Source organism: Poromitra crassiceps (assembly GCF_964638095.1).
Source record: "Poromitra crassiceps genome assembly, chromosome: 3".
Lineage (NCBI taxonomy): Eukaryota > Metazoa > Chordata > Actinopteri > Beryciformes > Melamphaidae > Poromitra > Poromitra crassiceps.
Genome location: NC_139625.1, coordinates 52,413,855 through 52,429,370, shown reverse-complemented (window position 1 = coordinate 52,429,370; position 15,516 = coordinate 52,413,855). Strand labels below are relative to the sequence as shown.

The 15,516-nt window shown below is 42.2% G+C and overlaps 1 protein-coding gene across 3 annotated transcripts in view; it reads left to right on the top strand.

Annotated features, from left to right (window-relative positions):
• Positions 1–10,372, top strand: part of keap1a (kelch-like ECH-associated protein 1a) — a 19,173-nt gene extending 8,801 nt beyond the window's left edge. For all 3 annotated transcript variants that reach the window (XM_083633625.1, XM_083633623.1, XM_083633624.1), the window contains exons 4-12: positions 582–738; positions 1,613–1,705; positions 2,216–2,362; positions 2,518–2,627; positions 3,649–3,778; positions 5,371–5,567; positions 7,422–7,633; positions 7,915–8,091; positions 9,223–10,372. In XM_083633625.1, coding sequence (XP_083489751.1) covers positions 582–738; positions 1,613–1,705; positions 2,216–2,362; positions 2,518–2,627; positions 3,649–3,778; positions 5,371–5,567; positions 7,422–7,633; positions 7,915–8,091; positions 9,223–9,404 — 1,405 coding nt within the window. In that variant the 3' untranslated portion in view covers positions 9,405–10,372. The remainder of the gene's footprint in view (positions 1–581; positions 739–1,612; positions 1,706–2,215; positions 2,363–2,517; positions 2,628–3,648; positions 3,779–5,370; positions 5,568–7,421; positions 7,634–7,914; positions 8,092–9,222) is intronic.
• Positions 10,373–15,516: the final 5,144 nt, after the last annotated feature.

Here is a 15,516-nt window from a genome sequence, read left to right as displayed (position 1 = left end):
AAAGCAGCTATCTGAAAAGTGACCTTCCCACTTGACTCCTGTGACACGATCTGGTGAAATGAGTAACAAGTAGGCAACTGTGAAATCACACAAATCAAGATAAATGTCTCTTTGTTGTTGTTGTTGTTGTTGTTGTTGTTGTTTTGGTTTTTATATTACGCAATATGCAGGTTTAGATGTTGAAGAACACACTCAATATAACAAGCAACAATTTTAGTGTCACTAAATACTTATAATTTGTTATCAAACTAAGCTTGTTCAGGGCATACCAAGCTTGTTCACCAACTTTGAGGTCAATTTTCTCTGAATGTTGCTTTTAGGAGATGAAAATTAAAATAAGCATACCTCAATGTATGAAGTTTACAAGCTGCACTTTCCTAATCTGTAAAAAACAGAAAAATGACCTTGGCCTACTTGTTACCCAAAACACATTATTATATTGCCATCTCTCTTTCCTTTGTGATGTATCTATATCCTACATGCTAAATAAAAATGAAATAAAAATAAATTTGAAGGGTCGGTAGAACTACTATGAAAGCTCATATTTGTGTCTTTCCTACTCTCCTGTTCTGTTCCACCAGGTATCAGATGGAAGACGTGGCGAAGGCATGCTGTGATTTCCTCACGAAGCACCTAGAGCCGGCTAACGTCATCGGCATCGCCCGTTTCGCCGAGGAGCTGGGCTGCACCGAGCTGCACCAGCAGAGCCGAGAGTACATCAATACACACTTCAATGAGGTGGTGTGCGAGGCTAGAAAGGACATGCCACACACACTGACGCGCACGCACAAAGGGCACCGTCACACCTCCCCATTACTGAAACAATATTGCAATCTTTCACTTTTCACCACACCCACAAAGTGTAATTGTTATTATTTAATTTTTATTAAGAGGCAATATATAGAAGACGCCTGTCTGAAAAGACACTTCACCCCAAAATCAAAAATACATAGGTTTCCTCTTACCTAGTACTCTTTATGCATCTATTCTAGATCGTTTTGGTGTGAGTTACCAAATTAGTATTAGTTTTAGATATCGGCCATAGAAATGTCTGCCTTCTCTCGAATACAATAGAACTGGATGGCACTCAGCTTGTGGTTCAGATTGAAAAACTCAACCTCAATCAATGTCTCTTTCCAGACATTATGACCGGGCTACTCAAGATAATCCATAGACCTTGTTGTGAGCAGTTTCATGGGAACTGTTTTCTTTCGACCGAACTACACCTGCTAGCCACCCGGTCAAAAGAAAATAGTCTAGTATTACAAGAAACTGCTCACAACAATGTCTGTGGATTATCTTGAGTAACCGGGTCATGATTTCTGGAAAGAGACATTGCTGTTGAGTTTTTCAAATTTATTTTTTGGTGCTTTGTGCACCACAAGAGCGCCATCCACTTCCATTGTATTGGAGAGAAGGCAGACATCTCTATGGCTGATATCGCTAAAACTCGGCAACTCACACCAAAAAGATCTAGCAATAAATAGCACTAAGAAGAGGAAAATGTGTATTTTTGATTTTATGATTTTTTATGTTTTTGATCATTGAGTAGCATGCATTTACTTCAACTGACAGTGTGCTTGTGTTGTTGTCTTACATCCTTCTGTCCTAGGTGACTAAAGTGGAGGAGTTCTTCAGCCTTTCTCACTGCCAGCTGCTGGAGCTCATCAGTCAGGACAGTCTCAAGGTCCTCTGTGAGACTGAGGTTTGTACTATTCCATTTTCCATGTCATCATTTAAATTACTTCTTGAAACATGTTTTTACTGACAGACATGTATTTGTATCTATTTTTAAGTTGAGAAAGACTTGTAATTAATACAATTCAGTGTCTTCCGATGAGATCACTGGCATCAACTTTTCTCAAATCAATTCTCAATAACTACGGTAAGCCTAAATGAATGTCTCCAAAACTGTTGATAGTTTTCGGCTATTTGTGAGATCATGTGCAAAATAAATCAGAATTGTTTCTCGGTGAAGTGCCCCTTTAAGTTATAAAATGTAACATGACAAATAGTGTTTTCAAATAATTGTTTCCTTGGGGGTAAAGATGATGACTGGAGGTGTGGCCAGCAATCAATAAGGGCATCTAGATTTGTTTTCGGACCTACATGGAGCATCAGATGGAGGGTGTTTCCCATGTCAGAAAACCCAAAATCGTCTGTTGTATTCTCCTATGTGTCATACCATACTAATATTTAAATAAATCCATGCCAGGTATATAAAGCCTGTACAGACTGGGTCCGCTGGGATGTGGAGGGTCGAGCCCAGTACCTACATGCCCTCCTGAATGCTGTCCATATCTATGCCCTGCCTCCGAAATTCCTGAAGAACCAGCTTCTGTCCTGCCCCATCCTTAGCAAGGTAATCTGCATCCTTACATTGTGTGTCCTGGGATGTAAATGCACTAACAGATTATGTTTGTGCCCACACATACGTATAACAACGCTCATCTCTCACTCAGTCACTAACCAGCTCTTTAACAATTTTCATGTATCTGTCCCTCCTGTAATCTCCAGGCCAATGCGTGTAAGGACTTCCTATCTAAAATCTTCCAGGAGATGGCGCTGAGGAAGCCCCTCCCCCCTGCACCACACCGCGGGACCCAACTCATCTACGTGGCCGGCGGGTAAGTTAGTTGGAATTTCGTGTTTAATTCCTATTTTACATTTCACCCAATAAAATGTAGTCAGTGCCTACTCAGCCCCATGTGAGTCAAAACTGCATTGAAGTTCCATCAAATCCTTTCAAATGTTCTGTAGCCAAACGATTGCACTGTGGGTCTAAAAGTCCCATTGAAGAGTAGAGTGCACGCACATCCGAGATTATTTCAGCAGGTGCTGGAAAAAATATGCGTATAGAAAAAGAAAAGGAAATCCGCACACTGTTTTTTAAGCTCCCACGGTGAGTTTTTTAATTACAAAGTCCCATTACCTCATTATCTCCTACACTCGGGAACATTGCTTTGTTTTAGAACACACCAACATCCAACCCCCACATTTTTATCCCATTTTCTCTCCAACTGTACTTGGCCAATTCCCGAGACTACTAATTCCCCTGTCCCGGCCGTTGCTCCACCCCCTCTGCCGATCTGGGGAGAGTTGTAGCCTAGCACATGCTTCCTCCAATACATGTGGACAGTGAGGAGTTTCACTGGCAGGAAATAGCGCATTGGAGGATCAAACTATTGCCCCCAGTTCCCCTCCCCCCAAACAGGCGCCCCCGACTGCAGACACAGCCAATTGTGTCTAGAACATCTGACCAAGCCCGGAAGTACCACTGACGGGAATTGAACCCGGGTCTCCGCGTCCGCGGTCGTAGGCGAGTGCTTTTAACTCTACACTACCCAGACGCCCCCTTGACTTTTTAACAATAATTTCATGACTTTTTAACAATAAAAACAGCAATTAAAATTTCACCACTACCTTTAAAGCCCCACTTTATCTGTGATATACGTATTTGTATGAATGCATGCAAGTCAACATATTAACTCGTGTATGTTTTAAAGAAGGGGTCTCAAAGCAAGTGAGAATTTACCTATTTTGGTTGTATAGTACAAGACATTCCAAACAGCAGAAGCCATGCTCTTGCACATTAGCCCTACCGTACCTCTGCTGTGCTGTGAACGACCTGCTTCTGTCTTTGTGCAGGTACCGGCAGCATTCACTGGGAACCATGGAGGCCTACGATCCCAGGAAGAATGCCTGGCTGAAACTGGCTGACATGGGAGCACCCTGCAGTGGCCTGGGAGCCTGCGTGCTTTTTGGACTGCTGTACACGGTAGGTAGGCTGACCACAATGTCAGCATGGACAGCTGCACTGTAAAAGATACCTTTATAAAAACATTATGGACAGTCTTACACACTCTGACTGACACTCAACGATGGAATAAAATACTATACGGATGGGATATGATAGGATATGATTTTTGTTTATTTGTTTACTAAAAGGATCCCCATTAGCTGCCACCTGGACGACAGCTAGTCTTCCTGGGGTCCAAGACAAAATATACATTACATGACACACAATAATTAAAATACAAAAACAGAATAAAAGAATAGAAGACAGAATAAGCAACAAATCTAAGCTAAGACAAACATTAGCGTGGTCAGCTAGCTATCTAGCTGGCCAGTAAGACAGAAAATAACATTTGGTCAGTACGACTATCTATACTTATAGAAAACAAATCATGAATGGAAAAGTGATGTGATAACCATAGTTATTTGTGTGATAGTGTGAAGGAGTGTAGATGGGCTCTAAGCATCCTTTTAAAACAAGCTCTCCCTTTAATGGAACAAATGTTGTGTGGTAGACAATTCCAAGAGACTTTAGACCTGTATATGACGGTTTTCTTCATGTAGTTGGTTTTTGGTCTAGGTAAAGTCATCTGACCACCACTCGCCCATCTGGTAGAGTGTGTGTGAATCCCGGAACTATAAATGATGTTGTTGAAAAGAAATTTTAGTTTGATTTTGAATAACTAAACTAATAACAAAAAAATATGAGTAGTTTGGCCTTTAGCCTTTTCTCAACACTAAACCATGAAAGACTAATATGTATGTCAGCTACGCTAGACCTGGGGGAGCACCCCAGGAATATCCTTGCTGCCTTGTTTTGTGCTACTTGTAACTTCCCTAGTAGACAGTTAGACGCAGATGACCATACCACAGAGCAATAATCCAAATGACACAGAATTACACATATGTTACGATACAATATGTTATGATATGATATGATGTGTTATGATATGATATGACATCCCAAAGACACTCCTTGCTAGCAAAGCTCGCAAGAGGTAGTGAGCACACTCACCAAATAAGCAAAATAATCCAGGTGCACGGCACAAAAGTAATAGTGAAAACGAAGAACGCCAGCACTCAGTGAATGTCCTTTCTGGGTTTTTATTCCATCATCAAGACCAGTAACGCTGAAGAAGGCCTGCTGGCTGAAACCTTCGTTGTTATACTGGTCTTGATGATGGAATAAAAACCCAGAAAGGACATTCACTGAGTGCTGGCGTTCTTCGTTTTTATTTTCATGATATGACATCCACCAGCTCAGTGGCCTTGTGGTTTGAGTGTCCGCCCTGAGACTGGGAGGTTGTGAGTTTGATCCCCAGCCGAGTCATACCCATTGCCTCCCTGCTTGGCACTCAGCATCAAAGGGTTGGAATTGGGGGGTTAGATCACCAAATTATTCCCGAGCGCGGCACTGCTGCTGCTCACCGCTCCCCCAGGGGATGGGTCAAATGCAGAGAACAAATTTCACACACTCAGGTGTGTGACAATCGTTGGGACTTTGGGACTTTATGTGTTATGATATGTTGTTATGATATGTCATCTCTATTCTAATAGCCCTTTTCATGAATCCAGGTTGGAGGGAGGAACCTGTCTCTTCAAAACAACACAGAGTCCAGCACCCTGTGCTGCTACAACCCCATGACCAACCAGTGGACCCAGCATGCCTCCCTCAACATCCCCAGGAACAGGGTGGGGGTGGGCGTGGTGGACAGCAGCATCTACGCCGTGGGGGGATCCCAAGGCTCCACGCATCACAGCACTGTGGAGAGGTGAGATGTTCACTCCTTTTGGTAAGGCTTTATTTAACCAGGCAGGCACTTCAGAATTAATTCTCTTTCAATGACATCCCATTTACAAAGATGGAACGTCGGTAGGAGTTAAGAGTGGTGAGCATGAATTTCACCAACTATACACACACGCTTAGATAAGCGCAGAGGCCTTTATGTAAGTATGGATAATGACATGGGAGAGGGAAAGTGAATAGCTGTCATTCAACCTAGAGAGCACTCAGAAAGGTTGCAGGTATTCCTCTTAGCCTAATTAGACAACAACACAGGCTCCTTCAGAACGTGTTGAGACACACTTCCCTGGAATGTCAATCCTGTCGGGAATGCTTTACATCTCATCGCTGCCACCACTGAGCAGCTAGCAGGGAGGAGATTATCTTCACCAGAATGCTGTTTTTATTATAACGCTAAATTCAGAGAAATGAAAGAAATGTATAACATTTGCATTTTTTCTTATCCAAAGAACCCACTTGACGTACGGTACTTCAAAAGTAACCTTGAATGCCTTTTTATAGGTAGGGTAAGTAATGAACTCATCAGACACCACTTGGAAGTCTGCTGAGAAACTGCTAAATAAATGTAATGACCTGAAGCTGATAAAATTGTTGAAATGAAAATGGTTAACTTTAGATTGTGCTAAATTTAAACTTTTGCTTAGATTATTATTTGCCTATTTACACAAGGTAAAATGTCTTTAAAGTACCTCTCCACTATCTCGTCTAGAACCTAGCACAAATAAGCAATTTGTTCATGGGTCAGTCCACAGCATACGTTTCAGTACAGTGCCCGGAAATGTTTGGGGTTCAATGACTTGCTCAAGGGCACTTTGGCAATGTTGGTGGGAATGCAAATGTAATATCACAGCTACCCTCCTATCAGCAGTTCACAACTGCAATACACCTGTCAGTGCCAAGGTTTAAATCAACAACCTCCTAATCATTAACCAGCCCTTGAACTTCTAATACAAAATGCCTCATGATACTTCAGTTATTTGTTGTTATTGTCTTACCTTTATTACTCAGAAATGTGTACAGCCAGAAATCTAGCTTAGACAAATTCCTTCGGTTTAGACCAGGGGTTTTCAAAGTCTGAGACTGTGGGCCTCCCCCGAGACAAAGTTAGGAAAAAAGCACCCCTCTCGCTCAATTCCTGGATGCCTATGGGATCATGATTATGTTATTTTATCCCATAAACACTCAACAATTGTGCCAAGATAGCCTCATATTGCTGACAGACTACACAAAATACATAAAATGTTTGGGGGAAGTAGTCAAATTCCCCAAAACGGCTATCTCCGAACTATCTCATTAACCAAATCACACACATTTAGGCTATTCTATGTGATCTCCTTTTGATAACTCATGTAATATTTTTTTCACTTCCATTCAGGCCCGCCTCCCACTTTGAAAACCCCTGGTTTAGACCTTTGAATCCAAATGTTGACACTATGGGCATAGAGTTAGCATGTTAATCAATAATAATGACTCTGGATTCTCCGGACTTTCTTCTCTCTGTCTGTTCTGAGTGGTGGCTACAATCTCCTCGGCTTCAAATAAAGCTTGTCAATAGATGCTAAACATGGCTGCCACGCCTGCCAGCTTAACCTAATCCACTCAAAGTTGACTGGCTCATGTAGCTTGAGAAAGTTGTGGCACACAGCCCCACCTCTCTGGCTCCTTCTCATTTAGACTGAAGTTTCACTGGACTGCTACACTCATTTGCTTCTTTTTTGATTGAGTAACATGCTAAGTCATTAGCAATTCTTAATGGGTTGTCAAATTTTGGACTAGAAGCTATTCGACTAGATACTATACACCATGACTCTTTTGTTGGCAGGTGGGATCCAGAGTCAAATTGCTGGTCCTTTGTTTGCCCGATGTCAGTGGCTCGCCTGGGCGCCGGTGTGACGGTGTGCGGGGGGGCTCTGTATGTTGTGGGGGGTTACGACGGTGACGGGCAGAACCGCTGGAACACTGCAGAGAAATACCAGCCTGATACCAACACCTGGCACCAACTGGCACCCATGGGCTCTATACGCAGTGGACTGGGTGAGTGTGTGTGTGTGTCTGTGTGTGTGTGTGTGTGTGTGTGCGTGTGTGCATAACTTAGTTCCCTGGATAAAGCTTTTGAAGTGTGTGGGTGTGTAGGTGTATGTGTGCGTGTGTGTCTGTGTGTGTGTGTGTGTGTGTGTGTGTGTGTGTGTGTGTGTGCGCGCACACCTGTGTGCATATACATACAGGCCTCCCTTGACTTCCTTGCATGTACCGTAAGTTCTTAAACGTAGCATGTAGCTGCACAGGTTTGATTCCTTCTCTGTCTGTGTTTGCAGGTTTGGTAGCTTTGGACAGCTACCTGTACGCCATAGGGGGATATGATGGGCGGAGCCAGCTGTGTTCTATGGAGCGTTACAATGTAACCAGGAACCTGTGGGAACCCAGGGCCTCCATGCAACACTGTCGCAGCGCACACGGAGTCACGGTCTACCAGGGACGCATCTTCGTTCTGGGTCAGTCCATCACTAATCTAACTGCATGGAAAAAATGATATTGTTTTTTAATGAAAGGCATATTATTTATTCTGTAATCTGGGTAAAAAGCCTGGAGAATGAAATTACTTGTCAATAACCAAAATGAGTTGCAGGCCTGTTGTTGGCGGTTCTAAGAATAATATGTTTTGATTACTTTTGCTTCAAAACGAGAAAACTGTTCACCTTCGGATGCTAGCTGAAAACTTCTAGGAACCCTTGGCTCAGACACACAGTGACAAAGCAGAAACCTCATCATGGGCACTTGTAATGAATTCACTGTAGAAACAATGTATTTGGTAAACCATAGACTGTGTGCTCATGACTTTAATGGAGGGGTCGTGTGAAACTGACTGGGAGGACCAAATGATGTCACACTAGGAAGCCGCCATCTTTTGTTTTTTGTTTTTTTATTGTGCTTCTGAATGAGTTGAAGACATTCTAAAATGTGTGTACCTATGTGTGTATGTGTGTGTATGTACTTCTATCTCTGTACATATGAGGACCAAATTTCCTCACAAGAATAGAAAAGCAAGATGAAGAAAATTCCGACCTTCATTTCTTTAATGGGCTATTTTAGGTTTAGAGCTTAGCTTTAGGGCAAAGGTTAGAATTAGGATAACATTTAAGTTAAGGTGGTTTACAGTTTGTGTTTGTGTTTAGGTTTAATGTTAGAATTAGGAGCAGTTTTAAGTTAAAGTGGTTTACAGTTTGTGTTTGTGTTTAGGTTTAGGTTTAATGTTAGAATTAGGATAAGGTTTAAGTTAAAGTGCTTTACAGTTTGTGTTTGTGTTTAGGGTTAATGTTATAATTAGGATAAAAACAAAACACAGTCTTTATCAATTACAGTAACGAGTCCGAGTCTCCAACTTCCAAGTCCGAATGCATGAATGCTCGAGTCCAGTCCAAGTGTCAGTCATCAGTGATCAAGTCCAACACTTGGAGTATAGTATAGTAGTATAGCATAGTATAATAGCAAGTATAGTAATGTGTGTGTGTGTGTGTGTGTGTGTGTGTGTGTGTGTGTGTGTGTGTGTGTGTGTGTGTGTGTGTGTGTGTGTGTGTGTGTGTGTGTGCGTGTGCGTGCGTGCGTGCGCGTGCGTGTCTATCCAGGAGGTTTTAACCAGATAGGCTTCCTGTCCAGCGTGGAGTGTTACTGTCCAGAGACAAACGAGTGGACTTATGTGACCGACATGCCCATTGGACGCAGCGGCATGGGCGTGGCTGTCACCATGGAGCCCTGCCCCGGCAACCTGCCAGAAGAAGAGGAAGAGGACGAGCGGGAAGGCACATAGGACCAGGACAAAGACACCAGAGCAAAACTCTAGCAAGTTTCCAAGTGTTGAATACTGTTATAACTTGAAGCTGCCAAATGGTTTGTTTTCACAAAGCCATCTTGGAACCAGTTGTTCGGGAAACCGTTTCAAAGGGCAGGCACTTTCATAAAATAGCTGGCAGGTGATTGGATGAATCTATCACGTCTTTCGGGCTCGCTCTCGCTGCCGTCACACCAAAGTCTCATAGGACGCGGATCGGTGCGAACCACTGGTGGTCTGGATTCAAACCAATAGATTGGACCGTGGCAAGATGGATTTGTCGTCTGATCGTGATCTCGTGATCTCATGATCTGGTGTGAATCCAGCTGCCTCACAAGGTTACATAACTGCTGCTGCTTTTCAAGAGAGAGTTAAGTGCATTAAACAAAAACATTCCAATATGACTACTAGTGCGCCTCCACACACTGTGAATCTCAGCCGTATCGCACCATGGAATGCTGGCCTAGTTTGTATGGAACTGTCGAAGAAGGAGGATTTGACTGTAATAAGGATCAAGTGAAGGAGAAAAGCTGGCTGTATAACACTGACCTCGCAATGTGCTACATATGTCTTCTCAGATAGTTGTACTATTGGAGTATAGTCATTCCTCAATGTTGTTGTCGGTCTTTCCGATGTGCCATTTCATTGATACAGCTCCACATCTGAAATGTTCCTCTTTCGGTCTATCTCTCCGCCTCTATCTCTGTCTCTGTCTCTCTCAATGAACAGTTTTCTTTTGTCTTTTTCTTCTTGTGCCAACATTGTTTAATTTAAAACAGATTTTTCTTTCTTGTGCACTTGCTCCTATTATGCTACTGTAGGTTATGTCTGAAAATGGAAAGGTTAATCAAATGTGTGAATTAATAATGTTTTATCTTTGCCCCACAATATGTTCATTATTGTAATTCTAGTTTTCACATGTGCACTGATGGAAGTAAAGAGTAATATGTCTCACCGATCATCTCATTATTAAGGTGGATCCACCCAGTTGAGTCTATACAGTAGCCTAGTATGTAACAGCATATAAACTGCCACTAGATGGCGGAATACTTCTAAAAACAGCAGCACACTACAACATAAAAATGCTCTCTGTTTTCCTCTTCTGTTTTGCAATGAAAAAGAGCCCTTACAGAACCCCCATGAGACTGATGGCTTAAAATAGCAAAACAAAAAGCTCCTCTACATGCAACATATAACATAATATAATAAGTACAAGTATATAATAAGGAATTTGCACATTATTTTGCCAGTGTTGTGAACAAGTGTTTCCATTTGTGCGGAGAGGAGAAACATTTCCTTTATTCCAACTGTCCTTACAATAGAAAGAAGGTAGTTGAGTCACTGGAGCGTCAGTCATCATCGGCAGACGTCACTTATGTGTTTACTTATCTCTCTGCACTGCCTCCGTCCGTCCCCTCTGGGCCTCACCTGCAATTATCCCTGCAGGCCACCAAAGACGAGATGTTTTGGACAGAGCTAATGGTTCAGAGGTAGCCTTACACATCTCATCAGCTTGAGATTTCTGATGAAACGACAGACCAAACAAGGAGAAGAAAAAAGGTGCATGTTGGTTTTTATTCTTTTACTACATCTTCTTTTGTACAAACAGCAGGTGATTGTGGTCACACAACTCTCTCCGTTTGAATCTGTCTCAAATTTCAAACTCGTGGATATAGCGCTTTGTGAGCACAATACATTATTTACAGAGCAACCTGTTGGGCGGCAAGTATAGCATTGGAGCAGCGACAGAGGAGGAGGCAGCAGAGCTCTGGCCGTGTGTTCGGGCCCCAGAGAGTCAGAGGAGGGAGTAGAGACCTCACTACTTAAAGAGCGGGTGACTCACATGGCAAACGCATGACGCAGGCATCACACACACACACGGATACACACAAATACTTGTGTGTCTGTACGCAAACACATTTGTTCTTTATCACACAAACACACGCACACACATGCTAAACAAAGCTGGCTGTCTCTTATTCACAGGCTGTGGAAACAGCTTTGCCTCAATGTGTTCATTGTCTCATGAGGAGAGCACAGAGAGATACGCAGAGATGTACAGCAGGGAGATAGGCCTTCTTCCATAGACAATCACAAGAAGTAAATACACATACAGATGTAGCTGGTGCGTACAAGTCCATCTTTTGACACGCTTGCTGCACTAATGCTAAACAGTTGCCCCAACCCCAAGAGGAGCTGCTGGAAGAGGAACACACACTCCAACACTACAGCAGCAGAGATGCATGCAGGGTGTGGGGAGGGCTTTAATTGCTACCATGTATGAGTACTAGACCACTGCCAACAAGGTTTTGTTGGATTCCACAGCCATTATAAAGGTATCATAAGCATGTTGGTCAGCCATTATAAAGGTATCATAAGCATGTTGGTCAGCCATTATAAAGGTATCATAAGGAGCCATTATAAAGGTACCATAAGCATGTTGCTCAGTCATTATAAAGGTATCATAAGCATGTTGGTCAGCCATTATAAAGGTATCATAAGCATGTTGGTCAGCCATTATAAAGGTATCATAAGGAGCCATTATAAAGGTACCATAAGCATGTTGCTCAGTCATTATAAAGGTACCATAAGCATGTTGCTCAGTCATTATAAAGGTATCATAAGCATGTTGGTCAGCCATTATAAAGGTATCATAAGCATGTTGGTCAGCCATTATAAAGGTATCATAAGGAGCCATTATAAAGGTATCATAAGCATGTTGGTCAGCCATTATAAAGGTATCATAAGCATGTTGGTCAGCCATTATAAAGGTATCATAAGCATGTTGGTCAGCCATTATAAAGGTATCATAAGCATGTTGCTCAGCCATTATAAAGGTATCATAAGCATGTTGCTCAGCCATTATAAAGGTATCATAAGCATGTTGGTCAGCCATTATAAAGGTATGATAAGCATGTTGGCCATTATAAAGGTATCATAAGCATGTTGGTCAGCCATTCTGAAGATCATAAGCATGTTGGTCAGCCATTATAAAGGTATCATAAGCATGTTGCTCAGCCATTATAAAGGTATTAAGCATGTTGGTCAGCCATTATAAAGGTAGCATAAGCATGTTGGCCATTATAAAGGTATCATAAGCATGTTGGCAATTATAAAGGTATCATAAGCATGTTGCTCAGCCATTATAAAGGTATCTAAGCATGTTGGTCAGCCATTATAAAGGTATCATAATCATGTTGATCAGCCCTTATAAAGGTATCATAAGCATGTTGATCAGCCCTTATAAAGGTATCATAAGCATGTTGGCCATTATAAAGGTATCATAGCATGTTGGTCAGCCATTATAAAGGTATCATAAGCATGGTGGCCATTATAAAGGTATCATAAGCATGTTGGTCAGCCATTATAAAGGTATCATAAGCATGTTGGCCATTATAAAGGTATCATAAGCATGTTGATCAGCCATTATAAAGGTATCATAAGCATATTGGCCATTATAAAGGTATCTAAGCATGTTGGTCAGCCATTATAAAGGTATCATAAGCATGTTGATCAGCCATTATAAAGGTATCATAAGCATGTTGGTCAGCCATTATAAAGGTATCATAAGCATGTTGATAAGCCATTATAAAGGTATCATAAGCATGCTGGCCATTATAAAGGTATCATAAGCATGTTACTCAGCCATTATAAAGGTATCATAAGCATGTTGATCAGCCATTATAAAGGTATCATAAGCATGCTGGCTATTATAAAGGTATCATAGCATGTTGGTCAGCCATTATAAAGGTATCATAAGCATGTTGCTCAGCTATTATAAAGGTATCATAAGCATGTTGATCAGCCATTATAAAGGTATCATAAGCATGTTGGTCAGCCATTATAAAGGTATCATAAGCATGTTGGTCAGCCATTATAAAGGTATAAGCATGTTGATCAGCCATTATAAAGGTATCATAGCATGTTGGTCAGCAAACTGAAATGAATGGTGGGTAAACAATGACAGGCACATGTTGCAGTGTACACTACGACGTAGCCTACTGTACGTTGTGTTTCTGTTGACTCTTTCTGGAGAGGAGATGACCAAATGTGGTCCTGCATTGGACCTGAAAGTGCTATAGGAGCTCAGTTGTCTGTGTGTTGTAGTCAAGTCACTATATCTCGAGTCGATTCAAGTCTGAGTCACCAAAGAAGAGTGAGTCCCCGTTACCTGAGTCCAAGTCCGAGTTCAGTTACTGAACATGAGTGTGTGTGAATCCACATGTACGTGGAACACGCACCTGCCCTCGCACGAAATTGACGGTATTAATATAGCTATCAATATCTTATGCCAAATTATTATGGCCTATTACAAAACTAACAAAAATAAAGTCTTTATCAATTAACAAGTGCAAGTCCTTCCGAGTCTGAATGCATGAATGCTGGAGTCAGAGCCATCAGTGCTTGTTCAATTCGAGTCCTGAAAATGTGTCCGGGACTCGGACCGACTACAACACTGGTTCTTGCATCATTTATTTCTTGAGTCATTTTGAAGTTTTGCAGACATTGTTTATACCTAGCTAGTCATATTCAAATCTTTGAGCAGGGAGGAGGCATAGAATTTAAAGGAGCTGGCCCCATCGTTATTCATAGCACAATCCAAGCTAGGACTATCCAGGGTTGCTGAAATCTGCATGCAGCAATTGAGAAGCCTATAGGAGCTAAAGAGAACCTGTCAGTGTTGTATGATGTAACATCCAGCCTGTCTCAAATCTGTGCTCAGAGAGAAGGAAGTCTGTAGGGGCCACTGCAGCCGGCCCTATCACTGAGTATTACAATATGGCTTATCCACTTGGATATGGCTTATTCGGCCTTATTCAGATCTGCGCACAGGCAGGAGGTAGAGTCTAACCTCTATAGGCTCTGAAGAGGAGGGGTCTTTAATGCCAGCGGGCCTATAGCTAGATGTGTGTAGGTGTGACCTTGGGAAGTGATGACCTCATCAACATCCCTGCCTGCAAAGCTAATCTGTTACATTCTGAAGGATGCTCCTACGATGGAGCCACCCATGAAGGTGACATTGGGCGAGTGGCGTGGAAACACCCTTCAACCAGGCACGCACAAACACATTCATGCGCGCGCGCACACACACACACACACACACATGCAAATACATGCACTCAGGACACACAGCACAAACAAAGGCACAAAGATTCCTAGTTCTGCACATCGCCATAATAAAAGTGTTAACAGTGGGACTGCGTTAGACACTGATCTGATCATCAGCCACATGCCTGTAGCAGGTGTTGCAGCGTGACGGCGGTGAAAAGGTCAGACTAATCTGACCCTTAATATTACCGCTCCTCTGCTCTGTGGACATCACATGATGCACAGCAGATTTTTCCCCATTTATTTTTACAGGGAATGTTCATGTTCACACTGTAGTTAGTTCATGCCCTGTAGAAGCATACAGTAGTCTTCCCACTTTTGTCCACTAAGGCAGATCAGTTGAATGCCATGTTATGGCTTGACAATAGCCTAATGGTGAATACTGTGACAAGAGGATCCTGCTCTCAACACCTGACAGATGCCCTTGAGCAAGGCAGGCTGACTTGCCCAGTGGAGCTGTTCGCTTGCCAACAGCTTGAGTTATGAATGTGTGTGACTGAAGTGTGAAGCAGGGCATGTGTGCAGGCCATTGCATAACCTTTTGTTACACAATGGTTTAGACTGCGGCTGACAAATAAATCCATGACACTGATAGGCAGTGCCAGGGAAATTTTTCATCTAACTATTTATTTATTTATTTATTTATTTATTTATTTATTTATTTATTTATTTATTTAGGCTATTTATTTATTCATTTATTTATTGTAACAGCAAGACATCGTCTTTACAGTTTAAATGATATTGTCACAAAGTATTGCTTGAATATGAGACCTCCATCTCACACGTGCACGCGCGCATGCATACGCGCGCGCAGACACGCATGGACAAGCATGCACGCACACCGACAAAGTCGCTCACTGGAGAACATCACCCTGATCTTCAGCAGTGTTAATAACCTTCATCATGTTAAAAGTCGCTTAAACGTGCTGGTGAAGGTTATTGGGCTGTTCGCAACATCTGCAAACGGTAAAATAGTAAAAAA